Consider the following 22,081-nt stretch of genomic DNA (forward strand, 5'->3'; position numbering starts at 1 on the left):
TGACCAGCGTGTTGGTCGCACACTTTAGTATGTTGAGATATGTTCCTTCTGTACCCACTTTCTGGAGAGCTTTTATCATGAATAGATGTTGAACTTTGTCAAATGCTTTTTTCTTCGTCTATTGAGATGATCATGTGCTTTTTATCCTTCCTTTTGTTTATGTGGTATATCACAGACTGTTTTGTGAAACAAACAATCTCTGTGTCCCTGGAATAAATCATGGTGTATGATCCTTTTTATATAGCTTTGCGTTTGGCTTCCTAATGTTTTGTTGAGGATTCTTGCATCTATATTTATCAAAGATATTGGCTTGTAATTTTCTTTATTTTGTAGTGTCTTTGTCTGGTTCATACCATGATAATGGATGGTGGCCTCCTAGAATGAATTTGGGAGTATTTTGTCACCTTCAGTTTGAGGGAATACTTTGAAAAGCATAGGTATAATTTCTTCTTTATATGTTTGGTAGAATTTTCCTGTGAACTGTCCAGTACTGGACTTTTTTTACTGGGAATTTTTTAATGACAAATTCAATTTTCTTGCTAGTGGTAGGTCTGCTCAAAGTATCCATTTCTTCTTGACTCAATCTTGGCAGGCTGTATGTTTCTAGAAATTGGTCCATTTATTCTAGGTTGTCTAGCTTGTTGGCATGTAACTATAATATTCCCTTATGATTTTTTGTATCTCTCTGCTGGGCTTCCCAGGTGGCATGTGGTAAAGAATCCATCTGCCAAAACAGGAGACACATTAAGGGATGTGGGTTCAGTCCCTGGATCAGGGAGATCCCCTGAAGGAGGGCGTGGCAACCCACTCCAGTATTCTTGCCTGGAGAATCCCATGGACAGAGGAGCCTGGCGGGCTACAGTCCATAGGACTGTAGATTCAGACACTACCGAAGAGTCAGACGCAGCTGAAGCAACGGAGCACACATGGTGTTTGTTGTTATTTCTCCTCTTTTAACTTCCTCTCTGATCGTTATTATTTTCTCCCTTAGGCTGGCTTTGGGCTTTGTTATTCTTCTGTTTTAGCTAGTAGGTTAGGGGAATTTTTTTTTCTTAATCTGGTAGATTACATTGTTTATTTGAGATTAAAAGATTACTTTTTAGTCAGATATCAAGGACCAGTATAATTCAAATGCTAGGGTTTTTTTTTTTCCACCTAAAGTTTAATTAGGATACATACATAGTTGAAGATTATGAAAAGTCCAAAGTGCTCACTGAGGATTCAGCAGATATGAGAATTAACCAGAAGCAAAATATAGAGTCAGATAAATTGAGAACTGAAAGGAATTTAAAAGTTTATCTAAAAAAAATATAAAAAGTTTATCTAAACCAAGCCTTTCAGTCTATGAATGGGTTAAATATGTCTCTGAAATGTTATATGGCTCCATTTCACTTAGCTAATTTGTGCTGTCACAAGAACAAAACACCAAAGTTTCCATCATGATTTTCTGCTTCTACCACCAGAGCAGTTAGTGTATTAGGTGATATAACAATGAAAAATACCTCTCTCTGTTTTTATACCAATGTAGTATTGCTGGTCCATCACCTCCGGGTTTGAAATGGGTCTTTTTTTCCCTAGAGTGACTGATGATATCAGGAGCCTCCTCTACCCTTTGTCCATTTCCTCTTAGAACCAGTTTTGTGGAGCTGCTTGATAATTGACAAGGGTCTGTATCTGTAACCAAAAAAAAACAATTTTCCTTAGAAAAAGAATTATTGATTCACTTAAATCAATTATATGGCCTTGGCCTTATCTGAAAAGTGCTTTTACTAGGAAATTCAGATAGTTTACTCATATATGTATCTATCATTAATATCCACAATTATTCTACTTGGAGACTGATACGTCCTCATGAACCTTATGAGAGATGAGAAAGGCAACACTGAAACAGTCTCTAATGCAGACAGTGTACATTTAATTTCTAAATTATACATTTATCAGTTCTTAAGATATTTCACAGGTAAACATTGGGAATAACACCAGCATGTATTACTTAAAGAAGCAGAAATTTCTCTTTGAGCCTCTTTTTCACTTTAAAATATTTGCGGAATTTGCTGTGGCCATAGGAAAAGAAAATAATTTTAAAGATGTAAAAAATACATACCTTGAATATTAATGCTTGTTTCCATACAGTAATTAACTCAGAAATGTCTTGGTACTTGAAATGTCTTAAAATGTCTGGTTCCTTACTTTCAGTGATTCATAAATTCTATTTAATCTTCATTGAATTTTGTATCTTTAAATTTAGTTGGGTTCTTATGCACTATATACCTCCAGATACTTGTCTTTTTTTTTAAGCCAACAAAAGTATTTTGAACATCAATGTGAATAGAATACAAGATAAATATAAATTCAGTATATGCACAGTACTGTCTACTCAGCTCTACACTGACATCCTTCCTCTGTCCCCACCTTAATAAGTCAGGATGACGGGGGTGGTTCCCTGTTATAAAGAGTATGTTAGCAAAGCTTCACTTTCCAAAATAATATTCAACTCCATCTGACTCATATTGTATTTTAGCCAAGCTGACCTGGGCCATCTTCCCAGAAGCTTTTCCACCTTTTATCCGTCTCAGCTTTTGTTAATGCCTTACATGATTGTCCAGGGTGGCTCAGACAGTAAAGCGTCTGCCTACAATGCGAGAGACCCAGGTTCAATCCCTGGGTCGGGAAGATCCCCTGGAGAAGGAAATGGCAACCCACTCCAGTATTCTTACCTGGAAAATCCCATGGATGGAGTAGCCTGGTAGGTTACAGTGCATGGGGTCACAAAGAGTCGGACATGACTGAGCGACTTCACTTTCTTTTCTTTCTACATGTTGTACATGTATACCATCTACATAATCCACTTATTAAACTGTACCTCATGTCCTTGGGGAGCTTCCCAGGTGGCACAGGAGTAAAGGAACTGCCTGCCAATGCAGAAGGTGCAAGAGACGTGGGTTTGATCCCCGGCTCGGGAAGATCCCCTGGAGAAGGAAATGGCAACCCGCTCCAGTATTTTTCCTAGAAAATTCCATGGACAGAGAAGCCTGGCTGGCTACAGTCCATGGGGTCATGAAGAGTCGGACGCAGCTGTGCACGTGCCTGCATGCACACACATATCCCTGAAGTCTCTTTTATTTCTGGCAAGGAGAAAGCTCTCTGCTCTTACAGGTCCAACTCATACTTTTGTGATACAAATATTTCTTTGAGTGGTTAACATTCTGTTCATCAATCAGACAAATCTTTGTTCTTCTAGCCTGACCTGATTGAGCTCTGATCTGAGCCAACTTTATTACGTTAGCAGTTTTCATATATATTGTCACTTTTTTATATTATCTCTTTTTATTTTCGCCAGTTGCCTAATGAGTGACTTTCATGGGAATATTATTCAGCAAATGTTGGGTTAGCCAAAAAGTTCACTCGGGTTTTTCTGTTAAGATGTTATGGAAAACCCCAAATGAACTTTTTGGCCAACACAGTATTTGAAAGGTGAAAGTGTAACTGAATGAATGAATATTCAAGTCTCATTGATGAATCCTTGAATATAGAGAGCCTAATCTGTTGCTTCTAGTTAGAGAAGTAAATACCAAAAAAATTGCATAATTAATGCGTGTATACACATATATCCCAATATTGTTTACCTAGGAAATGTTTGGTATACATGCACACACATATTTTTAAAATAAGTAGCATAAATAACCAATCTTGTAAGTACATATTTTTGGAAATGAAAATAAAGAAATGGTATTTTTATTTGAATCAATACCTTTGACTTTTAGCATATACTCCTTAAAAACATTCAGAATATTGATCACTTTTATAATCAAAGGCAGAAACACTCTGCATAAAGGAAATGGACTCTGTCTTCACAATGGTGATAAAAGTTTACATTTAATACCTAACATGACTTCATCCCTTATTTGTCTCATTTTATCAGTTTCATTCTGTTGTATTTTTTATTTAACTCTAGCTGAAAATTAGAGTTAATCATCTATTTTAGGATGAAGGTAGAGTCGGACACAACTGAAGCGACTTAGCAGCAGCAGCATATCAGCCACTTAGATATTAATTTAGACAGTAACTAATTCATGAACTTTACTTGTATAAACTAAATATATAAGGCTCTTCATACCATTGTCCAGTGATCTTTTTCCTTTTTTTTTTTTTTTTGATATCTCATTAGTTAGAAATATTGAACTACTATTACTTCTGTTGATTATAGCCGAGTTTATAACTTAAGTTTTGGTCAAAAAGAAACAACACAATAGAGACATGTATACTATAGGGAGCTATCAAGCTTGCACTAGTACTTGGTGTTTAAGGGACAAGGTTAATTCACTTCAGAGAGCATCTCATGGTGGTGGTGGTTTTCTGAAATTAAAGGAGTTTATTGCTAGAATATGAACTATCACATCTGCATCATTTAAGCATTAATACATGTTGTGTAACATGTTGTTATTAATAACATAATAATGCAATTTGAAATCCATGGGTAATCATATGTTGGTGGATAACCTCTAATTTTCAAAAAGTTTCAATATGCCTAAAAACTATTTAGAGATAAATTTGTAGATTTAAACAGATATCTTTCTGAGTGTGTTGAACTCATTTGCTGCCACTGCCACCTCCTCACAGACAGACAAGTATCAACTATTAAATTACAGTTGATGTTAAGAAATGTACTAATTTACTCGAGCTGCCATAACACGGTCCCACAGATTGGGAGGCTTAAACAACATAGGTTTGTTCTCACAGTTCTGAAGGTTAGAAGTCTGAGATCAAAGTGTCAGCAGCATTGATTTCTTGAGACCACTCCTTGGCTTTGTAGATAGAGGCCTTCTTCTTTCTTCATATGAGTTTCCCTCAATGCACACATAGCTATATCCACATTCCCTCTTTATACAGAGAAGTCACTCAGTGGTGTCTAACTCTTTGCGACCCTATGGACTGTAGCCCACCAGGTTCCTCCATCCATGGAGTTTTCCAGGCATGAGTACTGGAAGTGGGTTGCCATTTCCTTCTCCAGGGGATCTTCCCGACCCAGGGATCGAACCCAGGTCTCCCTCATTGCAGGCAGGTGCTTTTCCGTTTGAGCCACCAGGGAAGCCTCCCTCTTTATAAGGAAGAAGTCATATTGAATTCCGCCACCCTAAACACCTCATTTTAACTTAATTATCTTTTTAAAAACCTGTCTCTAAATATGATTATGAATTCTGCGGTACTAGGAGTTATTGGTTCAGCTCATTTATTTGTGGAAAGGGTGGAGGAACACATTTTAACTCATAACAAAAAGTGTGTGTGTATATTTCTGTGTTTTCACATGCTCTGATTGCTAACTAAATGAAGTAATTTTAATAATATGACAATTAAGTGGCATATTTATTGGTTTAACTTAGGAGATACTTCTTAGTGATCCAGTTGCTTAAAAAGAAAACCAGTGGAAATAAGAAAAAGTAAATTTTAGTTTTGATGCCAACATTCACTCAGTGTGTTTAGCATTCATCAAGTGCCTAAGGTGTTTTGCTGGGCAGTGATGCCTGCTATAATTTGAGCAAGTCATGAACTATTATTCCTTATCTGCTAAAAAGTGACTAAAAATCTCTTTGCCTACCTCATGAGATTGTTCCATAAATAAAATAAGAAATAAAGGGCTTTGAGAATATAAATGTGCCAGCTAAGTCATTAGTCAGATTTAAAAGAACTAATCCTGTCTCTTCGCAAACCTTAGAATTTACCATGAATGTTCTACTCATACAAATAGAAATGCCAGCCACTTATTAGTAGAAGATTTACATATTGAGCATTGTTGAATTCAGGAGGTCAGCTATGATGTGACAGAAAGACAGAGTGTAACAACCTAAGTTTAAGGTTCATTTCTACCTGTAACTAACTGAATGAAAGTGAAAATGAAGTCGCTCAGTCCTGTCTGACTCTTTGCAGCCCCATGGACTGTAGCCTACCAGGCTCCTCGGTCCATGGAATTTCCCAGGCAAGAGTACTGGAGTGGGTTTCCTTCTCCAGGGGATTTTCCCAACCCAGAGATTGAACCCGGGTCTCCCACATTGCAGGCAGACGCTTTACCATCTGAGCCACCAGGGAAGACTAACTGAGTAAACCTGCTCAAATCATTCAGTGTCTTGAGATCTATTTATGCGTTTGTAACTGAAATAGACTGATTTCACAGGGAACCATTTATAAGGAATAAATGAATAACATAATCGTTTGATAAACTGCTCATTATCAGCAGATAGATAATAGCATATTATTTAAAATATGATTTTAAAGTGACTGACAAATCTAATAGTGAGCTTTATTATTTAAATTGGAACAAGCAGACAGTCTCAATGCCTAACCATGTTATGTTAATTGTATCTTAAAATTTCCCCATAGATGTGCTACACAAAAGATGGAGCATAGCATCTTCACCAGAAAGGGAGATCACTCTGGTTAACCTGAAAAAAGATGCACAGTATGGCTTAGGTAAGTCACTGAGATTCTTCAAGGTCTGTGAGAATTTAACATTGGTATTGAGGAACCAGCCCACTTGTCCCCACCTGAGTCCTCTTCTCCCACTTGCCCAGTCAGGAAATGCCAAAGGTGAAATGCTTACAAGCAATGTTTCCACCTAATTTAAATCCCGTCTCACATGTGTTACCTATTAAGTCATATTCAGTATGAGTCTGTACACTTCTGTGTGTCAGGCAGACTTATCATTAGTCCTTGAAAGCACCAATGCCATGAGATATTTTCATTTTTACTTTTTTTTTATTGAGACAGTTGATTTATAATGCCATGTAAGTTTCAGGTATACAACATAGTGATTCACAATTTTTAAAGGTTGTATTCCATTTATAGTTATTATGCAATATTGGCTATATTCCTGTGCTATGTAATATATTCTTATAGCCTATTTATTTTATACATAGTAGTTTATACCTTTTAGTCTCCTAATCTGTATCTTGCCCCTCCCCATGAAGATTTTATTTTAATGTGCTAATTCACAGGATTTCAAATTATTGGTGGAGAAAAGATGGGAAGACTGGATCTAGGTGTATTTATTAGTTCAGTTACTCCTGGAGGACCAGCTGACTTGGATGGATGCTTAAAGCCAGGTATTTATTTTTAGGTAATTTAGGGAATTTCCTAAGTATTTACTGGGCTTCCCTAGTGGCTCAGATGGTAAAGTTGCCTGCAATGTGGGAGATCCAGATTCATTCCATGGGTCGGGAAGATCCCCTGGAGACAGGAATGGCTACCCACTCCAGTATTCTTCCCTGGAGAATTCCATGAACAGTGGAGCCTGGCAGGCTACAGTCCATGGAGTCGCAAAGAGTCAGACACACAACTGGGCGACTAACACTTTCACTTTGAAGTATTTACCGACAGTGAATTTGCACAGATAGCAAAAGCAGAAGTTGGGTAAAACAAAAATAATGAGGGGGAGGTAACATTTCTAAGATTTAGCCTGAATTTCTCTTAGCTGTAGAAGACACTGGGTTGTCTGTTTTTACAGGAGACCGTTTGATATCTGTGAATAGTGTCAGTCTCGAGGGGGTCAGCCACCATGCAGCAGTTGAAATTTTGCAAAATGCACCTGAAGATGTGACCCTTGTTATCTCTCAGCCAAAAGAAAAGCTATCCAAAGGTAACACTGTGGATGTCTCTGAGCTGTGGATCCTGTTCCAGTTCCCACAAAAATTTCAGTACCTTGACACATAAATTAGATTTAAACTTTTATTTCCTTTCTGGAAATCTAATATGTGTAGTTCTGATTGCTTTAATTTTGTGCATCAGTACAAGTCTTTCATTCATCACTTCCAAGATTTTCTGTCTCATTCCTCTTTACATGCATAAAAATGATTTGTTGTGCAAAATCAGTGTCACTTGAGTAAATTCCAAGTACTTGGTGTGTTCTATCACGTCTTAGACCAAATTAGAAATAAAATTCTTAATCATTGCCCAATTAATACAGTTACATAACAGTTATCTATGAAGTCCTGTCTTGAACCTGTTTATAAAAGGGAAAGGATGCCAACATACCAGAAATATGAAAGACATATGTGTGTAAAAGACACATATATGTAAAAGACCATATAATTTTGTACCATTTTTCTAGATTCCACATATATGTATTATCTATAATTCTTTTCCACATGTCACCTGTGATTTTTGTCTTAGGAAAGCTTTCCTAAGTGGCTTTTTAAAAGAACTATGTATGTAAGGAGTATGGAATTACCTTCTTTGATAATTACTTGGAGTCTAAAACAGGCAGTTTGTTACGACAGTATAAAACAAGTATGTAAATAACCATTCAACAGAGATCTTTGGAGATTCAAGTTATCTCTGGATAGGGAATTAAGAAAGTCTTCACAGGGGAAACTTACCTGAAACGGGTCTTGGGGAATGGAAATGAGGAGTTCAGGTGAGGCAGATACACATTCCCATAGAAGTTGCCCAAAGAATGACCAAAGAGGAGGCAAAGGAAACAGAAAGCATCTTCAGTGTTTGTTGGGACCTTGTCAGGGTCCCAAGCCCCGGTCAGGTGTTGTGCACATGTTATCCTGTGTAAAATCCTCGCAGCAGCTACCAGGGAACAGTGTGCATGTGTGTGAGCCCAGGCGTGTGTCACTAACCTGTTATTCTCACGGGCTGATTTTGACTTTGCAGTACCTTCTACTCCTGTGCACATGGCCAATGGCATGAAAAACTACATGAAAAAGCCTTCCCACCTGCAAGACAGCACTGTAAATTCTTCTGAGGATCACTGCTGGCCACGGGGCACCCCGAGGCACATCTCAGAGAGCTCGTTTGGGCTGTCTGGGGGCCTGCGGGAGGGAAGCCTGAGCTCTCAAGACTCCAGGACTGAGAGTGCCAGCTTGTCACAGAGCCAGGTCAATGGGTTCTTTGCCAGCCATGCAGCTGACCGCAGCTGGCAGGACTCACAGCGTGGCAGCCCTTCCCCATCTGTGATATCCAAAGCCACCGAGAAAAAGTGGACTTCTACTGACAGTAACCGAAGCAAAGCTAAAAATACAGGCATTTCTGATGCACCAGATTACTCTGACCGTGGAGATTCAGACATGGATGAAGCAACTTATTCCAGCAGTCAGGATCATCACATACCAAAAAAGGCACCGTTTAATTTGAATCTTGGTTTTTATTTTTTTTTCCCCCACTTAACAAAACAAACAACAACAAATGTATTATAGAGCAGAATAATCTACTATGAACAGAGTACATTATTCTGGAAAGGAGAAATTGTTTATGTATAATGCTACTAACTGCTACTGCATTTGATGCTAACTTTCAGAGAAATTAGCAGCTTTGAATACTAATTCCAAATGGCTATTATTCTGGGAACTTGCTACGTGATTACACAAAGGAATGAATAACCAGATTATGATTGTTTTCTATAAATTGTTTCTCTCTTGCATACTTAATATTTATATTAAAAGAGAACTTAATATCTGAAAAAATTGTTCCTAAATAATTCATATAATGGGCAGTTGGCTTTACTGTTAACAGCCTAAATTACTCTGAAGTTCTGAATGTATGATAATAAGAATAATAAGATAGAAAATTGACCATTTCCTAGAAATATTAGACATGATATAATTTAGACCCATTTTCACAAGTGGATTCAGAAAAGAACCTTAAGCCCTTTGTTCACTGAGAAGCATTCCTCATTAATGTCTCCAGCATTCCTCCTGAGAGAGTTATGTCCTTATAGATTGGGCTTGGCTGTTGTGCCTATATTTATATTGGATTTAAACATTAGCAAAATAAACTTGAGGCCTACTCATCTTAAAGGCCCAAGTTAAAAGCTACTACATGATATATGTGGATTTTTTTTTTTACAGGAAATAGAAATGTTTTCTAAGTTTGAATGTATAAAAAGCACTGGATAAGGATTATGTAAAAGCCAAGGTTTGAATTGGATTCTGGGCTTCCCTCAGTCGTATCTTTTTACCTGAAGCAAGGCCTTTAGGCTCTAGATCTCAATTTCCTCAGTTTTAAACTCTGAAGGCCTTGGATTAGATGATCCTTAAGATCTTTTCCAGCCCTCATCATTTTTTAGTCTACTCTGTCCTTTAATATCTTGCTTTTTCTTAATTTTTCAAAAAGAGAAAGATCTTCCATTAATAACTCTGTTTGACTCTAACAAGAAATGCTTTTGTTTGTTTTTCTTTGTTAAGGAATCTTCCTCCTCCATGAATACCTCCAACAAAATGAATTTTAAAACTTTTCCTTCATCACCTCCTAAACCTGGAGATATCTTTGAGGTTGAACTGGCTAAAAATGATAACAGCTTGGGGATAAGTGTCACGGTACTGTTTGACAAGGTTTTCAAATGTTTTCTCTTCTCCATTTCCAGCAGCCTATCAAATGCCAATTTATTACTTGAATTATTTTGCTTCAAAAAAGGAAACTTGTCAAATATTTGCAAAATTTTAAATTGAATTATATCTTAAGACTTTTTTTAAAAAACTTATGTTTTCTAGTCACTTTTTCCTGTGGCTTAAAAGAAATTAGACAAATGCTATTTTCCCCTAGAGATTTCATACTTGTTTAATCTGAATACAAGACTTGAAAAATATATAATTGAGAAGTATGTCTTATATATTCTTGGCAGCTTCTACATCAGCATGGAATAATTTTAACCTACATCATAAATAATTGAAGTCGAATATATATTTATATGCCCTTCACTTCATAATACATCTTGGCATGCAAATATGATTAGTAGTTTATTATTAGAAGTTCCCAAAAATATGTGTAATACTTCTAAAGAAATTAAAATATGAGCATAGGCTATTTGATGAGACTGCTTTAGAATTCTATTAACATACTATACCCTAAAGTGTGATATTATCATTTATATTTGAAGGGTGTTGTTTGTTAGGAAAAGGCATTTAGAAATAAGGTAGAAATAATACTCTTAACAAATAGAGATCCAAAAGAAAACCTGATTTTCTATCAGTCCTCAATACTGTAACCCTTTTTATCTTGTCCGTAACTTCTTTAGAATTTTATTATCTTCCTACTGTGAAGGGAAATAAAAGCTGAATATCCACAAGAGATGGAGCATCCACTCATGAGACCTCATCTACTCTGTAGCACAACTTCTATACCAAAACCTTTTAAAATGAAAAGAAAATTTTCCATTGCCTCATGAGATTCGTTTTCAAATTAGCAAATATGATCTGGCATATTACTCCATATGCTGTTTATTTCTGACAGTTATATTCTCACACTAATATTTCATGGCTGGATTTTGCTTGCCGTTTGTGCCTAATGCACGGTATAGACTTCTGAAAGGAAGAGCACCCTCTCATCCAGGCAAAGATCTGGCATGTCGTTATTTTCTGAATAAAGAATTTTTCTAAAATGTAGCTGTTTTCGCATTTGGAAAACTTGCTAGAAATATTCTTGGGTATTGAAGTAATTGCATGTGCTAATGTGATGCTGCTGCTTTGGCTGATGAATGGAATGCTTTCTAGGTCTCAGACCTGAAAGACGGAGTGCAACATTTTTCATGTGACAAAACGTTATTCGTCTTTTTCCACTTAGGGAGGTGTGAATACCAGTGTCAGACATGGTGGCATTTATGTGAAAGCCGTTATTCCCAAGGGAGCAGCAGAGTCTGATGGCAGAATTCACAAAGGTAGAGTGTTTGTGGGTATGGGAATTACATAAGGATTATCGTGTCAACAAATAAGAAATTGGAAAGTTGATGAAGACCTGCAAAGTATTCATAATATAAAATAAGAACATATTATTTTAAGATTACAACATGAAAAAGCTCCTTGATATGATTCCAAACACTTATTTCCAGCTTTTCCTCTGTGCTGTGCTTAGTCGCTCAGTCATTTCCGACTCTTGGCAACCCCATGGACTGTAAACCACCAGGCTTCTCTGTCCATGGGGATTCTTCAGGCCAGAATACTGAAGTGGAGTGCCTTGGCCTCGCTAAGGGATCTTCCTAACCCCGGGATCAAACCCAGGTCTCAGGCACTGCAGGCAGATTCTTTACCATCTGAGCTACCAGGAAAGACCATCCTCTATATAGTATCAGAAAATATCTTGTTTTAGTTCATGCTTTGTACTTTTTAAGAAGCAAATTTCCAGAGAATTGGAAAGGGGTAGTGCCCTTGTAAAAACAATGACATCTGCATTTCTAATAAGAACTAACTAGGTTAGTTCTCTCCCATCTCTCTGCGTTTGCAGCTCAGCGTGTCATTTTTTTCATAATTAAAATTGATTTTATAGTATATATAATATCCAGTTTGAAAATATACCTAAGCTGTAGAATAGAGAAAGGAATTAAGTATATGTTAAAGAAACTCTGTGACAGACTTTTGTCCAGAATTTGTCTGAGTCTCTCCTTGAGCAAATTACTATAAAACAAGACCTTAAGGTATTAAAGAACATGTAGAATCCTTATTTTCTGACTTGCTTCTTTCATCATTACTGCCTAATTTATAGGTGATCGTGTCCTCGCTGTCAATGGAGTTAGTCTAGAAGGGGCTACCCACAAGCAAGCTGTGGAAACACTGAGAAATACAGGACAGGTAAGAGATCATTATACCAGCCTTCTCTAGATATCTCGGAAGAACATAATAATGTGTGAATAATATCAATTTGACTGAGATCTCCAAATTTATTGGTCAAGAAACAAAGCCTGATTAATGTAAATAAACATCCTCATATTTTTTTCCTTCCAAATTGGGAAGCAAATATTATGACGAGGATTTTTATTGTGGAAGCGGGCTTTCTGTATCACATTTAGCCCTAATATCACCCGAGATCTGCCAGGAGGAAGGGGAGAGATTGCCTTAACGTTTTTTTTCCATCAGTTCAGTTCAGTTCAGTTCAGTCGCTCAGTCATGTCCGACTCTTTGCGACCCCATGAATCGCAGCACGCCAGGCCTCCCTGTCCATCACCAACTCCCGGAGTTCACTCAGACTCATGTCTATCAAGTCCGTGATGCCATCCAGCCATCTCATCCTGGGTCGTCCCCTTCTCCTCCTGCCCCTAATCCCTCTCAGCATCAGAGTCTTTTCCAATGAGTCAACCCTTCGCATGAGGTGGCCAAAGTACTGGAGCTTCAGCTTTAGCATCATTCCTTCCAAAGAAATCCCAGGGTTGATCTCCTTCAGAATGGACTGGTTGGATTTCCTTGCAGTCCAAGGGACTCTCAAGAGTCTTCTCCAACACCACAGTTCAAAAGCATCAATTCTTTGGCGCTCAGCCTTCTTCACAGTCCAACTCTCACATCCATACATGACCACAGGAAATACCATAGCCTTGACTAGACAGATAAACATCTACAAATACCTAGTGGTTTTCACTTCCAGGTATCCTTCAGCCCAAGGGATAAATTCACGTTGTTCTAATACATTTTTAAGTCAGGGAGTTTACCAAAGTACTTATAATGGTCTTTATATTATTAGGATAATAATGATTTTTTTCCATCTTTAATTGGAGGATAATTGCTTTACAATATTGTGTTGGCTTCTGCCATACAACATCATGAATCAGCCACAAGTATGCATGTGTCCCCTTCCTGCTGAACCTCCCTTCCACCTCCAACCCCATCCCACCCCTCTAGGTTGTCACAGAGCTCTGGGTTAAGCTCCCTGTGCCCATACAGCAGCTTCCCAATGGCTATCTGATTTTATTTTAGAATCTGAATTTTCTACAATGTGTTTATATTATTTTTATAATAGAATGTTTTTCTTTCTATTCATGTATCTTCTTTATACAGAAAATAATTTTTAAAAAACTTGATTTTGACATTTTTAGTCCCTTGCTTTTGTCTGTTTTTCCCTCCCTCTACTTGTGTATTGGTAGACCAGAGAGTTACTTTAAATGATCTTATACCACCAACTGTACAAAGTCCTGAAAATTTATTTGCTTTCTTATGTAACTTTCTTCTTAATTAATAAGGCACTCTTCTATTTATACAGGTTGTTCATCTGTTGTTAGAAAAAGGACAGTCTCCAGCATCCAAAGAACATGTCCCCCAGTGTACCCTCTCCAATGCAGACACCCAAGGTCAAGCCCCAGAAAAAATGATGAAGAAAATGACTCATGTCAAAGACTACAGCTTTGTTACTGAAGGTCAGACCCTGGGAGGCTGTCATCTCACCTTAAACTTATTCCTGGATTATTCAAAGTTTGATTTCTACATGTCAGCACATAATTCATACTGAGTCTCTTGATTCTTGTCAAGTATAAATAATAACCTGATGCAGCACTGTACTGAATTTGGGGGGGCAGGGGGAACCACAGGTAGTTGTAGTTCTTGAAGTCTGAAAGGCTTTGACTAATGAAATCAGGCACAAAACAAATTATGGTCATTTAATGGTGCCTAAAATAGTTGTAAAATTCAAAATAAAATTTGTAAGAGAAAAAAATAAATATAAATAATTGCTGAGAATGACTTCAAACCCATATGAAACCTTGACTCTTACATTTTCTATATATCTGTTTGATTTTGTGAACTTGTGAAGCTAACTCTGAATAGAAATTCACTAACAGTTCCCAGATACTTGTTTTCCTTACAAACTTTTCCAGCTAACTGGTAGTAAAACTGGACATGCCACTAACTCATAATGAAAAAAGGAAATCGAGACTAATGTAGTGAGTTTTTCATAAGGTTAAATGTCTTCATAATACAGAAGTACTCTTCATTCTGAGTTTATCTGTCTTCCTTTTGCTGGGTATAAATGTCCTTTACTTTATATGTGGTGGTGGTGGTACATAAGCATTGTTTTGTCTTTATTTTAGATTTTTCTTTGCTTATACAACTTTCATCAATTCTGAATTAGTCCCCAAAATAAGGAGAAAATATTAGCCCAACCTATATCATCTTTCCTGATTATGAAAATAAGATTAGCATGTCCACTTAATCTTACTGCCTTCTGTTCTTCCCTTATTTCTTCCATTACTATGTCTTTAAATATATTTCTTCATGCTTTCCTGCTCATCATTCTTTTCATTTCTTCTGTTGATGAGAATTTTATCATCATGCCTTACAGTTTTACTGAATTAAATTATATCTCACCTAAATATTAGGTCACCTATCCACTTCCCCATAACCCTTCTCTGTTCCTTGTTTTGTTTTTCTTAGCAAATCTGTCCCATTTATGCCTGAATTTCTTTCACTGTCTCCTTTCTTGGATTTTCCCCTCTTTTTCTCTGTCATTCTGCAGTTTTATAAAACATGGAATTAAGACATAGTTTCCTTTTTAGAACATTTTTCTCAGAACCCACTTTTCTAATTAGGCAGCCTATTAGTTCATGCAGCTCAGCTCAATAAGTGAAATTTTCTTAATAACAGTGTAAAATAGGATTTGAATATAGAATAAGAATGCAATAAGTGCATATAAAGCTGTGAGTATGGTGGAAATGGGCTTTTTAAAAATGTATTCAAAAGTGTATATATGCATATAGAGAGAGAGCCTGTTAAGAATATTTACATTTTTTGATACCTTTTTTTCCAGAGAATACATTTGAGGTGAAATTGCTGAAAAATAGCTCAGGCCTAGGATTCAGTTTTTCTCGAGAGGATAATATTATACCCGAGCAAATGAACACCAGCATAGTAAGGGTTAAAAAGCTCTTTCCTGGACAGCCGGCTGCAGAAAGTGGACAAATTGATGTAGGAGATGTTATCTTAAAAGTGAATGGAGCCTCTTTGAAAGGACTATCTCAACAGGTGAGCCCCCAGCCTGTGGAGTGCAGCATTTTTAATGAGACAGATTGGTCTTTCAGAATGAAATGGTTTAACCGTGTCTTCATTTCTCATTCATGGTTCCCTCAGGAGGTCATATCTGCTCTCAGGGGAACGTCTCCAGAAGTATCCTTGCTCCTCTGTAGACCTCCACCTGGGGTGCTGCCAGAAATTGACCCTGCTCTTTCGGTGAGACTGAGGAAAACTACTTTACACTATTATAGAATGTCATCGGAGTGATTAACTCAGTTGTAGTGGTTCCATCATTGATTGATCTCCTGGGTTTCATCCTAGTTAATTCTTTAGCTAGGAGTATTATCTTATATGGGTCACATAACCTGTGAGTGTATTCGATGTTTATAATATAAAATAATTCACTTTCTCTTCTCTCCCTTCTGATTCTAGGATTTTGGGAATTTACTTGCCAAACATAAGTAGAAAAAGACATGAAATATTGGTTACAAAAACCTTTTGTCCGTTTCTTCATTGAATCAAATTTTAAAATACTCGTTCTGAGCTAGTTTCGATGAAAATAAGAATTATTTAAGATTTTTTTGGCCTTAATTTTTAATACTGGGAATCAGAGAGTAGGCAATATGTTTGTCCATTTCACTCTCTTGTATGAAGGAATAGCAAAAAAACCCAAAATCTATTTTGATGGTTATTTATAAATTGCATACTGGTAGTTAGGAACCCACACATAAGTGAATAATAATCTAATTGAAAGCCTTTGTCCTATCTACTTAAAATAGTGTTCCGTTACCAACGAACATGATCACTGGGTATCAAAGACAGGAGTGTCTGGCCCCAGAAACTTTAACCCTTATCCTGGGGAGAAGGAGGGAGTATTATAAAGACATTAACAAGGAACTAACGTTTCTGTAAGGTTCATTGTCAGTAGCATTTAAGAGATGACATTGGTTTTGGTCATCAGATAGGAAGAACTGAGAAATTCTCTCAGTTCCTGAGTATATAAGTTGATACAATCTTTCTGGAAAGCAATCTGGAAATACTTAACAAGGCCTTTAAAAACATCTTATGTTCTGAATATAGAAAATTATATTTCTATTACAGAAAATTGCAAGGAAATAATGAGAAACTCAGATGAAAACCTACATACAAAGAAGTTCTAGATTTCTATTAATAGTGAAAAGCTAGAAAGAAATCTGTATCCAATAAAAAGCTGTAGCCAGTTGTAAGATTATTATACAGTTTATGCAGTGTTTGCAAAGCACGTTTAAGGATCTCAGAAAATACTCATGGTAGAAACCTAAATTTTGAAAGCAAGATACAAAGTACAATATATACTATGACTCTAATTCTGAACGAAAGTACAAGTTGTACAATATAAACAATTGTTACTTTTACATATGGTTTTTTTTCTCTAATGAACATAAATTACTTTTATCAAAAAATTGAGTATATTAACAGGAAGTACTGATGTTTAATTTGTTCATTTTCACATAAATAAAAATATGTTAATATAAGTTGTCACCCTGATCTTTTTAAATGTGTCCGTTACAGACCCCCTTGCACTCTCCAGCACAAGTACCTCTGAACAACAGCAGAGACCCTCCTCAGACAGCGTGTGCAGAGCAAGGCACCAGCTCAGATGAAAATGAGATGTCTGACAAAAACAGGAGACCAGGCGCGTCCCCATCCAGGAGAGACAGTTACAGTGACAGCAGCGAGAGTGGAGAAGATGACTTAGTGAAAGCTCCAGCAAAGATACCAAACATGAGCTGGAGTTCAGCTCTGCATCAGACTCTAAGCAGCATGATGTCACAGGCACAAAGTCATCATGACACACTCAGGAGTCAAGAAGATCCCATTTGTACCATGTTTTACTATCCTCAGAAAATACCTAATAAGCCAGAACATGAGGGCAGGTATTGTCAATATTGGGCTTCCCTGGTAGCTCAGCTGGTAAAGAATCTGCCTGCAATGCAGGAGACACCGGTTCAATTCCTGGGTCGGGAAGATCCTGTGGAAAAGGGTTAGGCTGCCCACTCCAGTATTCTTGGGCTTCCCTGATGGCTCCATCAGTAAAGAATCCGCCTGCAATGCGGGAGACCTGGGTTTGATCCCTGGGTTGGGAAGATCCCCTGGGGAAGGGCATGGCAACCCACTCCAGTATTCTTGCCTGGAGAATCTCCATGGACAGAGGAGCCTGGCGGGCTACAGTCATGGGGTCGCAGAGAGTCGGAAGCTGAGTGACTTTCACTTTCTTTCACTTTGTGTATATTCAGGTCCAACTGTATTTGTTCAAGTTTTTTATTGTTTGTTTTTTTTTTTTTTTCAATCATGTCTTCCAAAATAACTACAAGAGTAAGGCTCTTTATTTCTTCTTTTTCTTATTATGTTGAAACGCACATTAGCCGTCTGATAACATTAGCTTCAGCCTTAGCTCCAAAATTAACAACTGGGAATCAAAAATATATTTATTTAACTTTTCTCACTGATTTGTGCAACTTAAAGAGATCGACAGAGAATAAAAATCAGTAATATTAGCACATAACAGATGTGAAATAAATTCATAGTCCAGAATCAGACTAAAAATGATCTCACTAAAAAACAGATGTAACTGTTAAGCATTTCCTATCTGTGGTACAAACTTACTATACTGGCATTGCAATGTGTTTGACAATAGTCTTGCTTTGTCTCTGTAGTAACCCTCTTTACCCTCAACCACTGGATGTAACTCCTGGGCAGAGCTGTCAATCTCAATCAGAATCTGTTCCCATAAATACAATGGATAAATATCATATGCATCACACTTCTGAACCAACTAGACAAGAAAGCTTGACATCTTTGAAAAATGACTTGGAAAACCACCTTGAAGACTTTGAACTGGTGAGTTATTTCCTTTGCATGAAGAACATTCTATATTTTCTCAAGTAAAATGTAGTTATACACAGCTTCCCTTTAGGGAAATTGCTGTCCTTTAGATCAGCCTCATATCTATGCTCAGTAAATAGACAACACATCTGCCGTGTTTCTCTGCTAAGAATTCAGGGAAAAGACAAGACTCGGGTACACGTCCTGACTCTCCCAGTGACTTGCTGTAATTTGGCAGATGCTATGAATGAATTACTTAATTCTTCTGAGTTTTAGCAATTTTAGCTGTAAAATAGGACTAGTAACCTCATGGTATTGTGGGAAGTATTAAACGAAATAACATATATACACCATCTAGCCCAGTACCTATTATTTCCCAAACTCGACGAGTTACCTGTTTACTCTTTAATCAAGTTTGAATGTAATTTCATTCTCTTCCACACTGTTTTATGGGTGCCTAAATGGAATCCTTTATACTAATAACCCTAGAACTTCTAAACTTACAAATTCACTTTGGAAGTCACATTTCTAATAGAAATAATATCCCTTGGACATAAATAGTGATAGCTCAATCATCTGAAGAAAATGAAAGAGAATCTGAGTTTTGTCATTTCTGTCATTCTGTCTGACTACTTGGAGTTTTTAATTTCAAATGTAAAAGGTGAAAAAATGTGTTTGAAAAAAAATTTACAAAGTCTAAATTTGTTGATAGTTCTAATTTTTGATAAATATGGTATTTTTTGAATTTGAAAAAAAAGAATAATATCCTTAACACTGATTCAAAGTCACCCTTTTAATACTTTTTTGTGTTATCTAAGTAATAAGTACTTATTATAGAAAAGTTAGAAAAGATTAAAACCGTCACTAGTTAGAACCCATAAACACTTTAATCTTTCCAGGCACTTTGTTTCCCTACAACAATTTGTGTGTGTGTGTGTGTGTGTGTGTGTGTGTGTGTGTGTGTGTGTGTGTGTGTAGCATCTACATCTTCAGTTTCATTCTCAGCAGTAGAGTGAAAATAATCTTTGGATGATTTCCTTAGAAATCTGTCATCATGCCTATAAGCCCTAAGCAACCCTTGTGCCTCAGTTAAAATCTGAAAGAAAAATTTTTCATACAACTAAATATATCAAGTTGTGATATTTGATCACCCAGACTTCATGTTTTTACCCAAGAAAATCTTTCTTCTGTTGCTCTTGGCATGGGTGGGGTTTTTTTTGTTGTTTATTCTGAAAATATAAGAATTGAAGCTTGAGTAAGTTCTGGGTCAGCTATCTCCAGACAAGCACATAATGTTGAATTTAAACCCAACTTTTATTTTACATTGGCAGGCAAGAGGTTGGAGGAGTACCTTCTGTCTAGAACTAGACATACATAGCTGCCTTCTTCACTTGGGCAAGTTAAGCAGCCTTTTAAAGTTTAGTTTTCTCCTGTGTTAATCAGTGGAAAGAATAGTTGTTTTTCCCTTTGTACTGCAAAATAGAATCACCGTTTCTTTCCTTAGGAGGTAGAACTCCTGATTACCCTAAATAAGTCAGAAAAAGGAAGCCTGGGCTTCACAGTAACCAAAGGCAATCAGAGCGTTGGTTGTTACGTTCATGACGTCATTCAGGATCCAGCCAAAAGTGATGGGAGGCTGAGACCTGGGGACCGGCTCATCAAGGTAAGACATTTAAGCAGACTGTGTTTGTGCCAGTGTGGCTAGACAGGTGGTGCTAGTGGTAAGGAACCCACCCGCCAATGCAGGAGACGCACATTCATGATCCCTGGGTTGGGAAGACCCCCTGGAGGAGGGCATGGCAACCCACTCCAGTATTCTTGCCTGGAGAATCCCATGGACACAAGAGCCTGGTGGGCTGCAGTCCATAGGGATGCAAGAGTCGGACACGACCGAAGTGACTGAGCATTGCAGCAGGGCCAGAGATCAAGCCAGTGCTGCAGAAGGAAAGCCGAGAAGGCTGAGTTGATACAATGCTCTATTTCTCTGTTTGGTTTATGTTTTCCTTCTCCACCTCTGAAAAATAAAGGCCTTTATATAGTCATAGTTTGAAAAGACTTTAAACAAGCAATTTTGAGTCTCAGAAAGAGAAAGTTTCTTAAATTGCTCTAAGAATAAATTTTCTGTATTAGCAAAGTAATAACATCTATATTAGTGATAGTAATAGCATTATTATTTCATTTATAATTACTTGGTCTTTGTGCTCATGATTTCCGCAGTAAAGAAGATTATTAGTAAACTAGAGACCAGACTCTTTTTTTGTTGTTGCTGCACTGGGGTCTTTGTTGCAGCACATGGGGGGCTTTGCTCAGTGCTGCGTGCAGTCTTCTCATGTTGTGGCACGTGGGCTTCTCATTGCAGTGTGCAAGTTCTGTAGTAGCACTGCATGGATTTCGTTGCCCCGTGGCATGTGGGATCTTAGTTCCCCCACCAGGGATCAAACCCATGTCTCCTACATTGCAAGGCAAATTCTTAACCACTGGACCACCAGGAAGGTGTCCCTAGAGACCACTCTTCATTGTGAATCTCCTATTAGCCAAAATAGATTATATGGAAAGTTAGGGAAATTACTATATTTTGTCAGTAACTCCTGTGTTCCAAAAACTATAATCCCACTTTGGCCCTTTCTTATCTCTGTAGGTTAATGATACAGATGTTACAAACATGACTCACACAGATGCAGTGAACCTACTCCGAGCTGCGCCCAGGACAGTCAGATTAGTTCTTGGCCGAGTTCTGGAATTACCCAGGATGCCTGTGCTGCCTCATTTGCTACCTGATATCACATTTACGTGCAACAAAGAGGAGTTGGGTAATGGCAAAATCAAGCTTTGGGCAGTTTTGACTTTTCTTGGATAGATTAAAAGTACATACTGTTAAGCCTAAGGAAACAAATATTTTTCTATCTCCTGAAGGTTTTTCCTTATCTGGAGGTCGTGACAGCCTTCATCAAGTGGTGTATGTTAGTGATATCAATCCAAGGTCAATCGCAGCCACAGAGGGTAATCTCCAGCTCTTAGACATCATCCACTATGTGAATGGAGTCAGCACTCAAGGAATGACTCTGGAGGAAGCTAAGAGAACATTAGACATGTCACTTCCTTCAGTGGTGCTGAAAGCTACAAGGTACTCCACAGTTATTCATGGATTTGTGTGTGTGTGCACATGCATTTCAGGCCGTTAGATTCTCTTAAAGATATTCCTGAATTAGTATTTCGCAGACCAAATGGATGGGGAATTAGTAAAGATTATGTGTTTCCTTCATGATAGTCAAATGGCTGTGTCAGTTTCGTGACTCATGTGCCTCTCACACTGTCCAGACCAATCTTCAGACAAGTCTCACTGATCACAGTAATGAAGCAAGGACTGAATGCCTATTGCCTTAGACCTAAATTCAGGCAAGTCCTGATGAGGCAAAGGAATGAGAATATATTGGTTGGCCCTGGCAAGTCCTGGCTGATTCCTGGAGCTGGAACACGGTCTGTCCTCCCAGAACCTCATGTCTACAACCAATGAGGCA

The 22,081-nt window shown here is 37.5% G+C and overlaps 1 protein-coding gene across 21 annotated transcripts in view; it reads left to right on the top strand.

Annotated features, from left to right (window-relative positions):
- The window catches only part of PTPN13 (protein tyrosine phosphatase non-receptor type 13), a 226,989-nt gene that overhangs the window by 160,380 nt on the left and 44,528 nt on the right, over positions 1-22,081 (top strand). For 9 of the 21 annotated variants that reach the window (XM_012180312.4, XM_060417400.1, XM_060417397.1 and 6 more), the window contains 15 exons: positions 6,376-6,465; positions 6,990-7,097; positions 7,499-7,630; positions 8,653-9,116; positions 10,182-10,313; positions 11,557-11,650; positions 12,472-12,557; positions 13,957-14,110; positions 15,496-15,710; positions 15,816-15,914; positions 17,250-17,614; positions 18,395-18,578; positions 20,068-20,226; positions 21,202-21,373; positions 21,477-21,687. In XM_012180312.4, coding sequence (XP_012035702.2) covers positions 6,376-6,465; positions 6,990-7,097; positions 7,499-7,630; positions 8,653-9,116; positions 10,182-10,313; positions 11,557-11,650; positions 12,472-12,557; positions 13,957-14,110; positions 15,496-15,710; positions 15,816-15,914; positions 17,250-17,614; positions 18,395-18,578; positions 20,068-20,226; positions 21,202-21,373; positions 21,477-21,687 — 2,665 coding nt within the window. Of the gene's footprint in view, positions 1-6,375; positions 6,466-6,989; positions 7,098-7,498; positions 7,631-8,652; positions 9,117-10,181; positions 10,329-11,556; positions 11,651-12,471; positions 12,558-13,956; positions 14,111-15,495; positions 15,711-15,815; positions 15,915-17,249; positions 17,615-18,394; positions 18,579-20,067; positions 20,227-21,201; positions 21,374-21,476; positions 21,688-22,081 lie in introns of all 21 variants that reach the window. The other 12 variants (XM_012180310.4, XM_012180316.4, XM_012180315.4 and 9 more) reach the window with 2 other exon arrangements.

Source organism: Ovis aries, chromosome 6 (genome assembly GCF_016772045.2).
Source record: "Ovis aries strain OAR_USU_Benz2616 breed Rambouillet chromosome 6, ARS-UI_Ramb_v3.0, whole genome shotgun sequence".
NCBI lineage: Eukaryota > Metazoa > Chordata > Mammalia > Artiodactyla > Bovidae > Ovis > Ovis aries.